General features: G+C 35.1%; 1 protein-coding gene across 1 annotated transcript in view; it reads right to left on the bottom strand.

The window, feature by feature from the left end:
* Window positions 1-7,412: 7,412 nt before the first annotated feature.
* Window positions 7,413-20,151, bottom strand: part of LOC118746343 (zinc finger protein 329-like) — a 106,435-nt gene continuing 93,696 nt past the window's right edge. Inside the window, exon 2 of the mRNA XM_036480198.1 lies at window positions 7,413-10,941. Coding sequence (XP_036336091.1) covers window positions 9,221-10,941 — 1,721 coding nt within the window. The 3' untranslated portion in view covers window positions 7,413-9,220. The remainder of the gene's footprint in view (window positions 10,942-20,151) is intronic.

Raw genomic sequence — 20,151 nt, 5'->3', positions numbered from 1 at the left:
GAAAGTGTACACTAATATAATATTCACAATTATCTTCATGAAATTTGTTTGCATTAATTATTTATTTATTTACAAAAACTGACGTTGAGTTTTTGAAACTTTGTTGCTAACTGTTTATATGGAAAAAGGGGCAAAAATCCGTAAAAAAATTCTCAAAAATCAACGGGATTTTTTAGCCGTTTTAAACTTTCACTTCATTAGACTAAAATTGTATGGGCTACAAAATTTCATAATTGAATTCTGAGTGAAAAGCTGAAAATGTTGATGAAAATTTGTTGAATTTTTGTGAACTTATAAAGTGTGAAACTTTGATTTATTTGATTTATATTATAGAATGAACTATATTTTCATAAATAATGATTGCAAACCATTTTTCATGACCATAATTGTGAATATTATATTAGAACAAGGTGTATACTTTCATTTGTCACCTAGTGTATATGTATAAGTATGTATTAATGTAAGTAATTGCGTAAGGTATATGTGAAAATCTAATAAATATTAATATACAAAATTTTTTATTGCAAAATCAACTGATGACGAGTTTACAAATGCTCAAACCAATATTTATAAAACTTCATGGTTCGTAGCTGAGATTTATGCATGAATACTGTGAATAGTAAAAATGTCACACAGAGCCTAACGCTACTGATGCAAGAAATAAATAGAAAAAATAAAGAAAGAGAAAACCTATAGTGGAAATTATAAAGATTAAAGTAGCCCAGGCAACTTTCTTTCATGCATGCTTTTCTAAATACTCGTGTAAACGACGGAGTCATTTATAAATAAGGGATTCGTATGTATGTACTTGAGTTTAGCGCAATTAAAAAATTTTAAAAATTTAACTCTTAACTACTCCTGCGTGGAAATATTTCATGTGAATGTCCGACTATGGCAGATTATTTATAATTGAAACTATTTTTCGATTAACAGCCGAAGTCTAACAAATTATAAAATCGAGTATATATTATGATTATTTCATTTTTTTTTCATTTACGCATACATACATACGTATTTAATGCATGTGTGTATAATTTAATTTTTCCATTACTTAATAATTGACGCAATTTTTGTACAAAAACATAAATTTTAGAGAGTCAAATCGGTGCAGAGTTAACACTTGGAGACTGTGTGTTTGTATTATATTTTGAAAACAATTCCGCAGAGGCATTTACAAGAGTTTTGGGTATAAGTATGTATGTATGTATGTAGAAAGTCCTTGTCGAAGTTATATGCAAATTTTCAACTTTCTTAGTATAATAGTCTAAATAGATGCAAAAGGTGCTAATAAAGTCTTAAGTACTTAGTGTAATTCTACAAATATCTATGAAGTTTGCATAGATTGTTTAATTGCTAAAATTTTATTTTAATTGATGCATTTAATTGATTTTGTTTTTTGTTTTTTTTTTTTTTTTCTAAGCAAACAGCTGCAAGTAACTACAGGGAGAGTATTGAAAATGTATACGCTGTGCGGTGATGGTATTGAATGTTCGCTTTGAAACTAACATACTTTTTTAGTTTTAAGTATATTCTCAATTGGGAGAAGAATGTATGCCAAAATTTCGTTGCCAATTCATTTAGGTAAATGCAATTTTTTTTACCGAATTTCTTGCTTGTTGTTTACTAATGATTTACTAATTTATTGCACCTTTATCCCATTTTTGTTGGTCTATACACATTTAGTGCAAATATGCACTAGCAATGGTAGCCAAACAAATAAATGTGGAAATAAAAATTTTGAAAAAGTTGAACGAAATGTTTTTTTTTAATTATCATCATTTTTGTTTCGGATCGACACATGTGTGTATGTATGTGTATACATATGTGCGTGTTTATAAAGAGAGTTCAGGGGAAATTCATAAGTATTTGCGTCATGATCTACGAAAAGTACGCTCAAGAAATTTTCTACGAATTAGTGAAGAAAGTGTTTGATCCTTTCGCCAACTTAGTTGTAAAATTTTCAAGGACTGCTACCCTCGTAAGTAGCCTAAAAGGCCTAAATTTACTATTGATTTACTATTGAAAAACACGCTATAAAATTCTCGATTAAATATAAATATCTAGGAACCATACTCGATGACTGACGCGGACCACTTGACACAAAAAACATAGCGTGTGTGCGAGAAACAAACGCATCCTTCTGGCAACATTTGTCACCTCCACTCCACTGTATGCATCCTAAGGGCCAATTTCACAATGAGTAGTTAACTCGGAATCGGGAGTTAACTACAGATTTTTGTACTGAAAATCTCTAGTTAACTGTCGATTCGGAGTAAACTACGCACTGTGAAAGTGGCCCTTAGTCTGAGAGAAGTCATTCGATAAGAAATCTTATGGTAGAGATCCTATGTGATCTTGTTTAGGATGTGCACATATAGAACTACATATATCGGAAAATTAATATCTCGGCTGTCGGAATACCCAGTATTTTCTCTCATAAAAAACCTTGTAAGGTTGATACAGTGGCGATTTTCGAACATGAAAACGCTGAGTCTCTAGAAAGACTACAGCGCAGGAAAAGCTCTTTAAATGGTAGGTTACCCTATTCTCCATTTCAAAACATTGCAGAGTGTGTGAATCTGGGGTGAATTGCGAAGATACGGTTATACAAATTTCCACCGAACTCCTTTTCTAAAGGGCCATGGATGTTTGCAAAAATTATTTGCGCCGCTTCGGTTTTGATAATTCTGCTCTGAAGTCTGAACTGGTACGCTCGTATATGGAGTTGTAACCACTTGGTTTGTTCAAGGTTTACGGCAATGGAAGACCAAGAATGTATGAATTTTAATAGCCGACATACATAAAAAATTATGTATGCAGCAATGGGCAGTTTTTTGAAAAAAAAGAAATCAAATATACAGCGGATAGAGCCAAGCAGATGCAACTTGTAATTGTATGCTGCTAGATACGAACTAAAGCAGCGCTTCGTGCCCAAACTACCTCTCGATTAGTTACTTGACAGTGCACTCAAGAGCGAAACGGTGCATAAGACCAGAAGGTTTAGTATGGGTTAAAGTCTCGCACAGACAGTTTTGGGGCTAGCCCTTAGAAAAAACCCAAAATTTTTTAGGGAAAGAGTATGGGCCTTACATTAAAGTATAACAGTTTTCAGCATTTACTTGGTTTAATTCCAAAATCGTATTCCTTGGAATGTTTTGGAACGTCCCTACAATCACTGCACATTCGGTCAAATGATCCCTTTTGCAGACTTTTAAAACCTGGTTTTAATATGTTTTCAAAATGAACGCCTAGTCTAAAATCTGCTGTGCTTTGGAGTTGAAAACGGGTTTGAAAAATCGCTGTTTTTGGCCTACACATCCCTTAAATCCGAACGATAGTTTAAATTGCATATACTATATCTTAAAGAGAATCGCGATTTAAGTAGATTGTCGTTAGTAAGACGGAACACGAGAAACAAAATTGAATACACTTTTCAAATAGTTCGTTGATTCAATAGCACAACGCATGTTTGCATTATAGGTCGTAAAAGGGTTACAAAAAATTGGTTGTGAAAGGGTTAATTTACGGTAGTTAGTCTTCTTTACGCTATCCTTAAGGTTTTTGGTCCAAATATTATAATTTTGAAGCCTTCTTTAACCCTAGAACACTAATGTTAGTCACAACGGCTAACATAGTTTTTATTTTGTGTGCAGTTTCTTGAAAATGCATTTCATGAAATTGAAATTTTTTTACGACTAATGATTTAAAACCTAAAAACAAACAGTGCTAAATATATGTTACTCGATTTGACTAATAATTAGTGTTTACATATTAAAATATTATTAGTGTCCCAGAGTTGATTCCGCACAGGAAAAGTGATCATTTGACCTATTGTGCAGTGGTGTAAAAAGCGGATCAGCTATACACGCACACCTACACACATACACACGTACAAAGGAGTAATTGCTTCAACGAGTCTGAGAATCATTTTTGCACAAACTATATGCTAATTGACTAATATCTGATTTAATTATAATATTTTATTTTTATATAATTGTTTTAAATTGACATTAGGGACAATATTTGTATTATTTATTACTAGGGAATGAGTGATATACATAACTTACGTCCAAAGCGAACAGTAGTTGTTTTTTTTAGTACTAAGCAATAGAAAGTAGAAGCAAGGAGAGAAACTTCCGTAACAAAGAAAAAGTAAGTATTTAGTGTGAAAATGCTGTCAAACAGCGACTAGATTTTACACTACTAAGCTAATTCTACTAAAACTAACTTTTACATAAATCGGGGAGAACTACCTACTTAATATGTGATCTTAACTACTTTGTTCTTGGCAGTGTATCCTAGACTTACTCCTACTTCTACAACTACACTTACTTACTTACACATACACCTTCAACTACATTTTGGTAATTGACTAGACAATGTTTCAAAATCCTGACTAAGAGCCCACCAAGAACAAAGGGATAACCAAATACAACAACAAACACATATCCCACTTTCATTGCAAGAAGAAAAAAAAAAGTAGATACGATACACATCTGCATATGTACATACATGTGCATATGTATGATGAAAATTGCTTAAAAAGAAAGTAGAGAAAAGCATGAAAATTATTTAATTAGCACAAAATTTACGAGTAGCTGCGATACTTTGCATAAAGTAAGGCGCATTGGCTTGCGTTAGGCGGAGTACTTCATTGGTGGCAATGGTGGCGGTGGCGGTGGCGCTGGCGTTTGAGGCGTGAAACCAATACCCTTGAAAACTCAAGCTACATTATTTATGCACATCTATGTATGTATGTATCTATGTCTGTACCTATATTTACATATTTATGTAGGTACACAAATATACACACATACTCACATACATATGTACATATGGGAGAATATGGGAGTACATGCGCAAGTGTGCCCTTAATGGCTCCATACTAAGCACCTCGCTTTCCACCATTTGAATACTTAACCAACCAGCCAGCCAACCGACCAAACGACCAACCAACCACGCCTCTGCCTGCCTTGTCACGCTCGCAAATGCAAATTAGACAGTGCTGCCAATTAAGTAAATCTGTTTCGACATTAAAAGAGTAGCAGCGTCGTCGTTGATAGCGTTTCCCATCTCCCTGTTAGAAGTTCTTTTTTGACGTTTTACGTTTTGCGTTTTGTTTTTGTTTTTGGACACAGTTGGTCATACTCTTTTGGGTGAAAAACGTATTTTTATTACTTGTACGTTGCGTATTAATAGCGCAAAAACGTTTGTTGCACGTATGCCACATTTTTGTTTTCGTCGTTCGTTAGCATTTCTCCGACTCCCCCTACTCAATCCAAATGTTTGGTTTTGGTTTTTCATTTCTATTACATTTTTTTTTGTGAAATTTAAAAGCGACCACATTTTGCCAGTGCTACAAGTATGCTTTATGACCGAGCTAACTGCTAGTTGTATGCGTTTGCGTATGGGATAGCCGCCGAATATTCTCGCTGCGTTGGGGGGGGAGTGTGGGACAGTTTTTGTGAGCGTGCTTGCGCCCTGCAAAGCACACATAGCGAATATGTATGTGTGTTTGTATGCAAGCGCTAGTAGATGCTAATAACAATTATGGCTAATGATGATTTAGAATTAGTAGTTCCAGTCGCGCGCACACACACACACCCAGTCATATTCATCTACCCAGCTAGCGTTTGGAAGTTTATTCGGGGCAAATAAAACACTCGAGGCTTTTGGGGCTCACATATGTAGAAGGGATTTTTTTTTTAATTTTACCGGTTAGACATCACTATAAGAAATATTCGATCTATCAAAAGCTCACTTCTATTTATAACTCCTTATATTATGAAAATATAAAATCGGGGTTAATCGAATAGCTACAAATATAGCATCCCAATAAACATTGTGCTTGGCTAACAATTCGAAAGTGATTGGAAAACAAATCTTTTTTCAAGTCTCACCTCCGAAAATGAATGTGGAATAGGTTAGTATTCGGTTCGAGAACTAGGCCATTATCCAGCAAAGCGGAACCTTCGTTATCAAATGTACATATTTTTCCTTCGTTATGAATTCGAAATCCATCCCATTATCGAATTGAATTTTCAATGAGGGAGAGTGATTTTCTTATATTTCCATTCGAGAATGAGCTGGATTTCAGTTTCTCTCTTGTTACTATGGTTAAATTTCTTTTCGAACCGATTTCGAGTGTATTTCTAGCATACTTTGAAGGTTGGAAAACTAAGGTTGGTTATGATTTCGTTCTCAGTTTGATATGCATACTGGATATCGAAGGGCATTTCCGAGCGTTGCCACAATGTTTATTGGGATATACATACACACGTACTTTGAATGGAGTGCCTGTACTCTCTTTACCCGACGATAACACGATAACTCGTCAAAGGACGCAATTTTTTCATGTCATGTCGTACAGTTCGTGCAATATCGCTATAACCTCGAAGCCGTATGAACTTGATAGCGAAGTTTTCTGATGCGGTTGAAAGGAATGTAGGACACTCCCCGAAGCATACCATCAAAAACACGAGGGCCTTAGTTACCGGATAGCTATCGCTTAGAAATCGTTAAGGCGGTCACAGCGCCAAGAAAGAAGAGAAGAAAAGGAATATCCTATAAAATATATTCAAATCATTAACTGGTATTACATTCGTAAGCATCCAAGCCGCTGCTTCGTCAATGGGCGATCACTACCGCTCGGCTGCAGTGAATTTGTAGCCAATATTTTATTTTGATGGAGAATTCCTTGCAGGAGATATCTCCCCTTGCCTCTGCATTTAACTTTGAACCATTTGCATTTTAACTTTGGTCAAAGATGCAGTCGGAGCCTGCCAAGGTAGGAAAAGTGCAGATACAGCAGAGAGGAATTTAGAGCTCTGTATTACAGAATAAAAACCGGAACAAAACCTATGTACATTAAGGCTGGTGAATCTTTTTCGACTACGCGCGTATAGCATAGGAGGATTCTATGTGAAATTCTAAGCAAATTTACCGAATAAACCATGGGTCTAAAATCAATTTGGAGTTTGTCAAAGAAAATGTGAAATTTTTCACTGTTGTGCACTCTGGTGGAACTTTTAAGAAAAAGATAAGTGCAAAATCGGACTCAACACACCAAAAAACCGCTTATAGAGTTTTTTTTTTTAATTTTGCACTTCTTAACGACACAACAGAAAAATGCCAAGAAACCTATTTTCGCAATTTGACAAACTCCAAATTGATTTTGGTCCCATAATTTGCTTAGAATTACGTTTAAAATCCTTCTGTGCTATACGCGCATAGTAGGAAAAATATCCCATAGTAATTGACCCGCCCTAATGTACATATTTGAAAAATTACCTTTTGAAGGAAAATTTTACCCAAATCTGTTGCAAAAATTAACTTATAAAGAAAATATTCTATCCAAAATTATGATTTTTTTCATTGATTTAAGAATTCGTGTTGCACGATTTTTTTTTTTGGAAAAGAAGTTAACGTGGGGAAAACCTGTCGGCGAAGACCATCCTTAATTTGAAGATGATGTTGGTTTGCGATGAAATGGAAGAGCGCTGTCTTTTTCAATCTTCTATGTGAAGTGACATGAGAAAACACATATTTTCTCTTTGGCGTGCTGTGACTACCTTTAACGTACAAAAAAAAATCACCACTCGATAAGAGTCGTTTCTTGAACATTGCTGCGACTCGATTTTTATATTGTACAGCAGAATTCGTAGTGGCAGATTTTTTTCTTTCCCATATGAAACGCATACGACTCGCAAGTAATTCGTGTAGTTTCGCACCAAGAAGAGTTAACTTCGAATCGCTTCTTATTGAAAATGCTTGCTGGGTATTCACAAATCTTCAGCTGGTGCAATGAGAATCATTGCTTGTATTTTTCGTAAACTTTTATAACTTTTCCAATTTTTTCATAATTGCTTTGAATTTGTTGTTATAAGAATTTTCTCTCTTAACTACATAAATAGCTGCTGAACGGAACTTTATAACTGTTTTATTGCTTTTTGTGGTTATTTTTCGTTGCTTAATATTGCTTACTGTTTCTACAATGTGATTATTGCGTGTGGTTCTGCATTCTTTCTACTTAATAAGCGAAATATGTATATATTTTTTATTGGTGTGTCTATAAATATTTAGTATATATGTGTGTATGTATGTGTATTATTAAAGTTTAAAATTGCATTAGTCATTTAAAATTGTAAAAATCTGTCTCTAATCCTTATAGCCTAATTCGTTGTATGCGAAACGTTGCTCATTGTTTTCATCAAAATGTTATTTATTCGTTGCCTTGTAAATCACGTTTGCGTTTACTTATTTTATTTTATAAGCTTTTAATCAAATTTAATGTGCATGCTGAGTATGAGGGTGCTTTGTGGATGGAGTGGTATGAATGTGTTTTCGATGGAAAAATGCAATGAAACGCTTCTGAGATTGCCCGCAGCTCAAGAGGACGCGTTGTTGCTACTTTCTAGTGAATGAAATGTGGGAAAGCGCTAATCGTAAGTACTAGTTGAATATTTTTAGCAGTTTTATTTACAAATGAAATGAGTATGGAAATTTTCAATAAGAAATCCGTTTAAAAAAGCTCTTGCAGCTCTTTGAAACTTGTATGAGTATGAGTATGCGTATGAGTATGAGTATCAGTATGCGTATGGGTATTCACGGTCGAGTGTTGCTCGAATGCTGGTGTATTTTTTTTTTGTTACTTATATCTGAAGTTGTTGTTGCTTTGTGAATCTCCCAACTCTTAAATACTACGAGTATGCTTTTCTAAAACTACTTAATTTACTACTGCCTTAAATCTGCATAGTATTTCTCATTTTCATTTTGTATATGCATTTATCGAGTATTCTTAATGTTTTGTGGACGTTTTGTGATGTCTCGTGTGTTCAGCGTGTGTTCAATTGTACAAATATTTACTAAAACATAAGAACAAAAAACATAAAATATCTATGTAAGTATGTAAGATTTAAACTATTTAATTAAATTATTATAATATTGAGTAGTTTTAATTCTATTCATACTGTCACTGGTAATTTTGCCAACCCCGCAAGGGTTAATTTACACTGGTTTTAACTATGCACATAAACGAGTCGACATGCCACACATTCGCTTGCAACAAAACCGTAACTTTTGCACTTCAACTTTCCGAACTTTTCCACTCTTAACTACCTGCTTGCTCTTAACTATTACTTACAATTGCACCATAGGGCCACTTAACTGCTGCTGTGTGTTGTTTGCTGCTGTTTTCCTTCTGTTCATCTCAATGTTGATTTTAGCCGACGAAGGTCGCTTCCACCTTCACCATTGTGGCTGCCGCAGCTGCTGCCGCCGCGACTGCTGCTGCTGGTGTTGGTATCGTAAGCGCACTTATACTGCCAATATTTACCGCCGACGGTGTTGGCGAATTGCTGATGTAACGCCGCTGCTGCTGTGCCGTCGGCGCCAAAGGATAATCTTCCATGGAGGGTGGTGGTGACACCATACCGTTGCTGGCATCGCTGGCGCTGTCGAACTGCATGTCCGCCTCGTCCTTGAGGCACGCCGATTCTAGATGCTTGTTGAGGTACGACTTGAGCGCGAATGTTTTATTGCAGCGTTTGCATTCGAAATTTTTATCGATCGAGTGCGTCTGCATGTGCGCTCGTAGATTGGAGCGGTCTGCGAATGCTTTGCCGCAATGTGCGCAGCCATATGGCTTTTCGCCAGTGTGCGAACGCAAATGGCCCTGCAGGAGCCAAGGACGTGAGAAAAGTTTGCCACAAACGTCACAGCTGTGCGAGAGTTTGTGCGTGAGCAAGTGCATTGCCAGAGCCGGCATTGACACGTACGCTTTGCCGCAGGTGTGACACTTCTTGGCTGATTGCGAATCGAGCGAGCGATGCGTTTGTTTGTGGCGCGAGAGATTACTCGACGTGGCGTACTGTTTGCCACATTCGGTGCAAGTGTACTTGGCCTTCTGTTGATCTTGTTGTACTATGGTCGTGGGATCGGTGACATGTTTGCGCTTCGAGCGACCGTCGCTAACGAAGAAGGCCTCATAGGTATAGGCCACGGTCTTGTTTGACTGGGTAGTCGTCAGCTGGTTGGTTGTGTTACTGTTCTCATTTTGGACGCTGCTTGCCGGCGAACTCGGCTGCCGATCGCTATCAGATGCGCTCATAACACTGTGTAGGGAAGCGGCACTTCTGGGTCGCTGTTCGTTTGCGACAATAGCGGCCGCTGCCAAATCTGCGATGGATGGACCACTATGGTGTATGATGGTCTCCTGTTGTTGTTGCAATTGAATAGCATGAGTTATTTGGTGCAGCGGATGTTGATGATGATGTAACTGGTGCAGTTGTGACGGCGGCGTGGGATTGTGCTGTAGTTGCTGCACCTGCTGGAGCTGATGTGGCTGTGTTGGCGGGTGGAAGGCTGTGGAAGCACTCAGATCGAGTATGGCGTGAGCGGCGTGCAAATCCTCCTCAGCTGGTATACGCAAACTCTCATATGGAGAACGCAACCGCTCCACACTTGGCCTATCATCGAGCGAATATGGCCGGTAAATGTCTTTCTTTTTTGGAGGGAGCGATAGTGCAGCGCCAGTGCTGGTGAAGCACATAGCCAGTGATTTATTTCGTAGTGCGCTTGACTCAGAGCTCATCTGGATGTTGTGCTGTATGTTGTCATCGCTATGTGACTCTGTCTTAATGCGTACGATGGGCGGACTGAGGCGGTCGCTACTGCTACTATTGGACGCTGTCACCACACTGGAATAACTCGACGGAGACGCTGAAGGCGAAGAGGCGGTCGAAGGCGGCGGCGTGTGCACGAACGAGGAATAATGATGGGCCGTATGCGGTAACGGTAGGTTGTGATGGCCAGTGGCGACAGCAGCAGCAGCAGCAGCCGTCGCAACGGCGTTAGCGGCATTCGTAATTACAGTAACTTCGCCGTTTTCCATTCTGGGCAGGTACGCTGTGTAGTGCATGGGTGAAGCGTCATGTCCAAAACCTGCAAATGCCAAGAAGAGAGTAGCGATGAGCAAAGGGAATTTTTAATTTTACTCTTGCAGCCATAAAATCAATAAACCCAAAGGCGAGTACTGCAAGTTCGGAAAATCTGTACGCCAAATATATGTATGTAAGTAGAGATAGACTGGGAACGAGCCTACACACATGAAAGACTAGTACAAAAAATCTCTCGTAATTGGCAAAGGGCCAAGTAAATTTCAGCAGCAATATGAGTGGCACATCCTTGCTATACAAAGTTGTTGAGAAAGGAGAAATACGGGCAAATTTTGTTTATTTTTTAAATAGCAAGGCGAAAAAAGCAACGAAATGCATGAACTGCGTAATTTTTGTGATAAAGCACCTATGTATATATGTACATATGTACAAATTCATACATGCCTAGTAACTCAAAATTCCCCAATTGGCAGAAAAAGCAAACAAATATTTATGTTCTCCTGTTAATCATATGGAAAAGGGATTCTCCACTAAGACTTTTTCAACAAATTGCAACAGAAAACTTGCTTCAGCTTTTTTGGGGGATGTTTGTGTAAGGACTGAGGACATTTTAGCGCATAATGTAAAAATTTACAAATTTTGAATTAATACACTTTTGAAGAATATATGGCATATGGACATACATACTTGTGCATATCGGAAAGAAATAGAAAAATTAAACATAACTTTAAATTAAAAAAATATATTTTGCGCTTGTAAATGAAGGAACCTACAACCTTAATTCCAACGGAGATTGGATGAGCGCCATGGAAAAACAAACAAATTTTTATAATTTGAGTGTTGTGCTGACCTGCGATCCTATCGAGTGGTAATTTGCAACCTTTATCATTCGACTACGGTGGTCGACAACTTTAAACTATTTATGTAGATTTATGTATTAATAACAAGAAAAAAATATAAGAACCAGAGCATTCTTTGTACCTAAATTTCAACTTGCTAAAAATAAGTGGCTAAATAGGCCAACGCAGAAACTTGTTGGGTTTTGAGGTGGATAATAGCACAATCGCACTAATCGGAAGAGAAATAATCTATTACATCTAAAATAGGAACGGATAGTTTGAAAATTCGAACTTTTAAATTTGCGACGGCAACCAAAGGCAAGCAAATTCCTATTGAAAGCTAGAAACTTAAATTTTTATCAGTGATGCTCAGAGAGAGCTTTTAGTCAGGGCGTGCCCATATAAAATTTACAGAGATTTCCGCCCGCGGACGTTGTTTTGAGCATCACTGGTTTATACTGGATATATTCACTGAAATAATGACCGAAAAATAAATCGCGTGAGAAGCTTTGTAAACCTTTCCCTGGATTTTATAACAAATATAAGCAGAAGGAGCTAATACCCCGTGAAGGTCCATGATTTAATGCTGTCATAAAATTCTTGATTTTTTGGCTAAACTCGCTGGTTTTCAAATTACACTTCAGAAGCATCGTTGATGAATTAACTTTTGAAGGAAGCACTAAAATCAGATCAACTGCTCTTCGGTTGTATTCTGCCGTGAATCGGACATAATTTTTGCTACATACATATATCCAGTTTTGATAAAAAATTACTCTGTCTGCCTTCAGAATTTCGCAAACATTTTACAGTCACAGAAATTGGTCATTTGGTAAGACGGAATTCCACTTTAAAATCTAAGAGCTGTTCAAAGAATCTAAACCGCTTACCCAACAAATTGGTTTTGTACTCCACGGAATTAAGTCAGTAGGTAGGCAAGAATATCGCTCAAATCTCTTTTAATCAATCAAAGTTATTTATTTTGGAAAACATATTTCTTAATTCCACACCATGGAATCTTTGATCGCTCTATCATTTCCCAAACATTATAAAGGGAAGAAAACTGAATGGCGACGTTTGTCAAAAATGAGATATGTATGTATAAGAGAAAATCTCGCCAGTTATTTTATTAGTGTCACTTCCTTCTCTCGCCACAAAAAAAAACGCTAAAGCATTCTCCTTTCATTTATTTCATTCAGTGGAGTTCCAGAAACAAGTAAAATAAAAAATAAATCAAGTATTTGAACAATTTTAGCCTCAAAAAAAAAATACCGAAATCACTAATTTCTTCATTGCCGCTAATTGTTTTTTTAATGACTTTGGGAAGTTTTCAAATAGAATGTTCATATTTAAGGCAATGGACGTTGGCATCAAGTAAAACATACCTATGAAGTTTCAAGAGTGTGCCACCAAATTAAAAAATCGCAGCATGCACAATATACATACATACATACATAAGTCGCGGCTATTCTGTAATTTTTGAAATTCTACGAATTTTTTTATTGTTTTTTAAAATTTGATTTTTTTGTATGACAAAACTTGCCCTTCGTATGGACTTTACTCCATATTGTACTAAATACGGTTTCAATCGAAAGAACTTTCAGAGAAATAAAAATTACACTGAAGATGGCAGAGCGCCAAAATCGGACAATTTAATGAGCATTGCTGTAGAAACTATATGCCAAATTAAAAACACGACATGAATTTGATTAAATCCGAACAGACTTGGCGCTACATTAAGGCCAATTTTACCAATAAACCAAATGTTGAACACAGACATTATAAAAAAAAAAAATGTAAAAGCCAAACGGCTAGAAACGCTGGCTATACCACAATTGTTAATATAAGATGTACATATGTATAATTTACTGGATCCACAAGATCTATGGAAGAGTAAAGAAGTTTTTTGAGTTATTAAAAAAATTTAAATAATCACAGAGGTAGTTTTGGTTGATGATTTAAAAATGCATGGAATTTTATACACAATTTTGATATTATTGAATAAAAATATTGAAAGATTGAAATAAAACTCATTTATTTCGAATATTTAAGAGCATAGTAACAGGTTGACCAAGCTTTGCTCGTAGTGCATATACGTTTTAAACCTTTCAAGTTTTGTGTATCAAATACGGGTCATTTGGATGGCTTTTATTGTGCAAGTAAATTAAAAAAAAATTGCTTTTAATATTTTATGAAATAAGTAAATTTCTTACTTAAAAAATTAGGTGGAAACCCTATTGGAAATTCGCAGGGATGTAGAGTGCATATCTTTAGCGTATATGTGCTGTGTAAACATACAAAAAGCGCTTACTGACATTAACAAAATACATACATATTTGTGTCAAAAAAACGTGGCAACCCACATCGAAAATATTTTTGGGCCAAACTTCTCAAAAATACCTTTCATTTGATATCCATATTGCGTTGTTTTAGTTACATTTTGTAGAATCGAAAATAAGTGGCAACCTCACACTAATATCCTAAGGGATAATACTTAGAATATAAGCAAAGCATTGTTTAAGTGCCTTTTTTTAGTATCCATAAATAATAACATTGTACCTTTATTTTCTAAACTAAAAATAAAATAAATATGCGATTCAAAGTAGGTGGCAACCCTATTCTTTAATATTTATGAATTGGGGATGTTTAAAATACCTGCCACTTGATGCCCATATTAAGATGTTTTATCTAATTTATAACAAATTCTGAATAGGTGGCAACCTTATACGAGTATTCTCGGCGACAATACCTATTAGATAACATTCAGTTCAAAACATTATCTATACTATATACAAAGGCATATGAAAAAGGAAGTGGCTTTAGACTCTAAAGTTTAGAGCAAAAACAAATTTTACGTGTATTTTATTTTGCTTCTGGAAAGCTTTGACACTGACTAGCAGTCAAGATTTTGGAAAAAAAGAGTTGTCAGTGTCAAAATAGTAGTTTGGTATCCTTCTCTATTTTGAAAAGAAAAATTTAATTACAAACCGTCACAGGCGAGGGCCTTAAAATCAATGCTTTACCTCCTTGAAAACACTATTATATAGTGCCTGGTATGGGGCCAGCCTGCAATGCTCATGACTAAGATGGCCTGAAGTGATGTGGCACTAAAAGAGCTCGTGGAATTCAATAACCTCAATATGGTTTTCATATATGAGTAAGTCTCACGAATTGTAACATTTTGGTGGTGCACCTGTCATAGAAAATGCATTATCTTCATATTTGTACAAAGAAAAAGATTCCATCGCAAAATTGTATTTAAATAAAAACTTAAAACAGATAAACTAAAAATATTATAAAATAACCACTCATGCTCATACACCCGTAGTTGCGTATGTAACGTATACGACCCGTAGTACCAAACGCAGTCATCTAACACGTTTACTTGCACGCCTTAATTTAAAAGCAATTAAATATTGGCGTGGAAGATTTTCACACAGTATTTCTTATGCACATATATATTACTTTCCTCATGTAGTATATAACAATTTTTGAAATTAATTTCGAGTGTGCCAATACAAATTTTAAAAATTGAATCTTTTACTCAATGTAATTTTTTTTTTTTACTTTTGGTTACACACTAGTTTTATTACACTAGATTCGCTCACTTTGACAAGAAGGACATTTTAAAAATTGTGAAGTTTCAAGAATTACAATAATATAGCTGGGACAGATATTCTGCATACTGCCATTTATTTTTAATTTAATGGCACACTCTTGAAACTTCCATTGCTTCTAATATGAACATTCTAGTTGGAAACTTCCTAGTTATTAAAAAAAAAAAAAACAATTATGAGGTTTTCGAATGGCAATGAAAAAACTGGTAATTTCGGTACTTTTTCGTCTAAATATATATTTTAAGGCTGAAATTTCCCAAACACTTGATTTTATTGTACTTGTTTCTGGAACTTCAATGATTTAAATAAATGCGAGAGAAGGGAGCGACACTAAAAAAAAACAACTCGTTAGATTTTCTCGCATGTACATAAGGGAGCTACTGTGGATGTGAAAACTGAACAGCGCCTATTTAAAATCCAATTTCATTTCTGGCAGGGTAATTATTTGCTACAATTCTTAGGGTGGAGACATAATTTAAGATTACAAATTTTCTTAATAATATTTTAAGAGCATGCTTAAATTTTCTTCGCCGTTGTTTAACTCTGAATTCGAATTCGATAACGGAAAGTAAATTTATCGCATAGATATATTTTCACCAAAGGCCAGATATTAAGCTGCCCAGTAGCCGGAAATAAGTCGCGTGCCATTAGAGATACGGCAAGCGTGGCAAAGTGCTGGCGAATATACAAACACCACGCACTATGCGTATTTACAAACATACACCCATTCATATGTATGCGCATGCATGCGTATTGAATAAGTTTGTGCCTAAAATATAAAACAAAAGCTGCGACTCTGAAAAGGACATAGATATGTATGTACATGTGTACATCTCTAGGTTTGTGCATTTTCAAGCATACTCCGAGTGTTGTAAGCAAGAAAGCCACTGATAGCCTCACTGAAACGGGATTAACGGCGTGCTAAGCCGAATAATATACATACATACATACATACAACGTACAATGCAATATTGTATATGTGCGGCGATTATGCCTAGCTACATATATAAATGTTGAAGGAAAAATGTATCATCGTTGTTGCTGAAGTGTGGAATGCGATTTGCCACGCCGCACAGTGCCGCGAAGGTGGACAAAAATACAAAAATCGACTGTCTTGAAACTTAGATGTTTTGATGTCAAGTTACAGCTAAATCTCCAACTAAGAGAAGTTCATAAGTTATTTTGTGATAAAAACAACTTTCAGCCTCACACACCCCCTCAAAGTACACCTATTTTCTACATACCATTTCATTTCGGCGATTCGCACATAAAAGTGGTCGCAGTTAAAAATTTGTTAAAAATACATTTTTATTCCTAGCAGGATCAACTTTTGCACTTTGATAAAGATATATGCGACAAACCAAAAAAAGTATGGTTCATGGAAAAAACATTTATACAAATATTTTTTTTTTATTAATAAATAAATATATGATTAAACATACCAAAATCCGAAAATTGATAAACTTTGGAGACAAAAAAAAAAAAACATCTTGAAAGTTCGTGAAATTTTTTTTTTGGTTATGGTAGTTTGGACCTTCTACTAACAGAAACAATCGAAATCTCTTCCAACTTTTTCCAATATTTGAAAATTTTCAATTTTGAAAAAGTGACTAAATGCCTTTTTTTGGTATTATTTTAGCTGATCTATATTTACAATACTTTTTCTGAATGCCCTAAGATCTAAATTTTTGGTTCGCTTTTCAAAAATAAGGTGTTGAATTAAAGCTAAAAGTGCCAAAAAAAAAAAAATTAAGAGGTACAGGGTGCTTTGAAATGAAAAAAAATTATCAGCTAATTAAAATACTTAAATATGCATCACGGTATGGGAGCCAAAAACAAAGGTATACGAAGATTTACATATATATATATAAACATATATATATATATATATATATATAGCAATGACACCAGTTTACAAATAATTTGTTAACCAATTCGGGTAAGGAAATAAATGCAATCGAGACACCTTACAGCGCCCAATGATTAGACGAAAGGCGAACAAAAAGAAAATAAAAATAAATAACATACCTATTACTCTTCATCTGCATAAAGAGTACTATTTTGCTTAAGCAGCAAACAAAAACAGCTTGCGAAAATGATAGTACAAATGTATGCACATCAGGGAGGTCCAATTTTTTTATATTTATTTTTTTTTTTGATTGAGTCTTTTTATAATTTTGTTCACCTAACTAATTACATTACCTGTGCAAAAATTTCAACGTTTTACTATTAGTGGAAAATGTTGCTCAACGCGAGTTTAAAATTTCATGAATAAATTGTATTTGACATATTTTTTCTACCCATTTACACAAAAAAACAACATTTTAAGGCTCATCGATTCCTCATCAGGTAATGAAATATGGGTCAACCGAACTCCCTCTTCTACGCTGTTCTGTAGACCAGTGAAATTCGTTTATACGAAAGAAGGAAAGGCGGTAATTCATTCAGAATATAATAAAATAATTCAGATGATTAATGATTTGGAATGTGATATTTTTAAAAATAAGAAGGGAATTGCTGAAGTTTCCTACATCATGCATTGCACTATGATTGACGGCGCAGTAGCTAATGTTTTAACAAACACCAATTCCTCAAGCAGATGTTTCATATGTCATGCAAGCCCAACAGAAATGAATAATATTGAACAAAACAAAATACCAAATCCAGATCATTATAAATTTGGGTTATCAACCCTCCATTGCTGGATTCGATTCTTTGAATGTCTATTACACATAGCCTACCGTCTGCCTTTTAAGACATGGCAAGTCAGAATGGAAAATAAGGCTAAATTTATTGAAACTAAAGCCCGTATCCAAAAAGAGTTCAAAATTAAAACAGGTTTGATAATTGACCAAGTCAAGCAAGGGTTTGGAACAACAAATGATGGAAACACAGCTCGACGTTTTTTTGAAAATATTGACGTTGCCGCAGAAATTACTCGTCTGGATAAGTCTCTAATCCATAATTTTTCTCTGGTGCTAAGAGTCCTCTCTTGTGGAAAACAAATAAAAACCCAAGAGTTTAGTGTTTTGTTGAACGAAACAAGAGAGTTATACCTTAGAAATTATGGTTGGTATAACATGCCAAGTTCAGTGCATAAAGTTTTAGTACATGGATGTGATGTAATTAAATACTTTGATTTACCAATAGGTAATGATTTTAAAGCTATGTTTTCATTTATTTTCTTAATCTGTATTTCCACCTATTTTATCAGGTTCATTATCAGAAGAAGCCTTAGAATGTTCACACAAAAACATAAGAAAATATCGGCTTAATCATTCTCGAAAAACTGGAAGAGTACAAAGCAATACGGATTTAATGACTCGTTTGATATTATCGTCAGATCCATTAGTTGCATTTAAAAGAAATATAAAACAGAGAAACAAATATTTAAAGGGTTCTGATCTCAGCTTTAATAAATACATTGTTGAAAGTGACGAAGCAGACAAAAGCATGGAATCATTTGAATCAGTGATCACTTCCTCCTCTTCTGAGGACTCTGAAACTGAGTGATTATAACCACTAATTCTGTTTTTATTAACATATTATATGTTATTACCATATAACAGCTATTATTACTTACTTACTTAACAGTGATTATGCTTTATTTTAAATGAAATCAAAAGAATTTTTTTTTTCTAAAGGTTAACATGTAAGGAAAACCGACTTAATTTTTCAAATTACCATAATGTATTCACTTAGGAAGTAAATTTTAGACGAATTTTGACTATTAAGACTATTTTTCTGAACACTTAGCAACAATGATATGCCATATTTCATTTTTAAATAATCATGTGCAAAAACTCGGTGTTTTTTTAATGGGTACCCGTTACAAAAAAACCGATTACTTTCTTAAAATTAGAGTAATATAGACACTTCAGATGTAAAGTTTCAATAAATTCTGACGACTCCTTCCTGTTTTCGTAAACACCACAATCAGCAATGATTATGCCTTATTTGTCTTTCATATAGTAATGTAAAAAAAAATCTTTTTTTTTTTAATGGGTACCCGGTACCGAAAAATCGATTTCATTTTTGAAATAAGCATGGCTTAGTCCTTTTAGGTGTAAAGTTTCAACAAGTTCTGAATACTATTTCGGGTTTTATAAACATATGTCTACGATGATTATGAGTTATTTTACCTTTTTATAAAATTGTAAAAAAAAATTTTTTTTAATTAAATGGTAACAGATGCTGAAAAACGTTTTTTTTTTCTTAAATTGCCGTGATATAGTCCTTTCAGGTGTAAAGTTTCAGCCCATTCTGATGCCTCCTTCCACTTATATCAACACATGTCCACAATGACTATTTTCATATAAAAATGCAAGAAAAACTCGGTTTTCTCGAAAGAAGTAACCGGTACAGAAAAACCGATTTCATTTTTGAAATTAGAGGGGCATAATACTTCTAGGTGTGAAGTTTCAGCCAATTCTGACCACTCCTTCTATTTTTGTCCATCATTTGTATGGAGTCGCGGCACTGTGCGCCGCGGCAAACTTAATGCGCCGTAACACCATAAAGTACATCCTGATTTTCATTTGTAAAAAATGGCTTTGGGAATACAAATTCACTTGCACATTAAAGCGTCGGAAGGCAAATATCCGATGGCCAGACATCAGCCGCGTCTGCTGTCAGTTTACAGTTTTGTTGCTGATTGCAAGGAATGGCAATGCACAGGTCTAACAGATTCGTCCGGGACGTACATACATAGATACTTATATGCACTAGTCTAACTAACACTTACAAATGGATATATGTATGCACACAGTGTTTGTGTAGACAAGTTTTTATTTTGTTTTTATT

This window comes from Rhagoletis pomonella, unplaced genomic scaffold, assembly GCF_013731165.1.
Source record: "Rhagoletis pomonella isolate Grant_MI unplaced genomic scaffold, Rhpom_1.0 Rhpom_scaffold_00010, whole genome shotgun sequence".
NCBI lineage: Eukaryota > Metazoa > Arthropoda > Insecta > Diptera > Tephritidae > Rhagoletis > Rhagoletis pomonella.
Note: the sequence above shows the minus strand (reverse complement) of the source record. Positions and strands in the feature narration are given on the sequence as shown.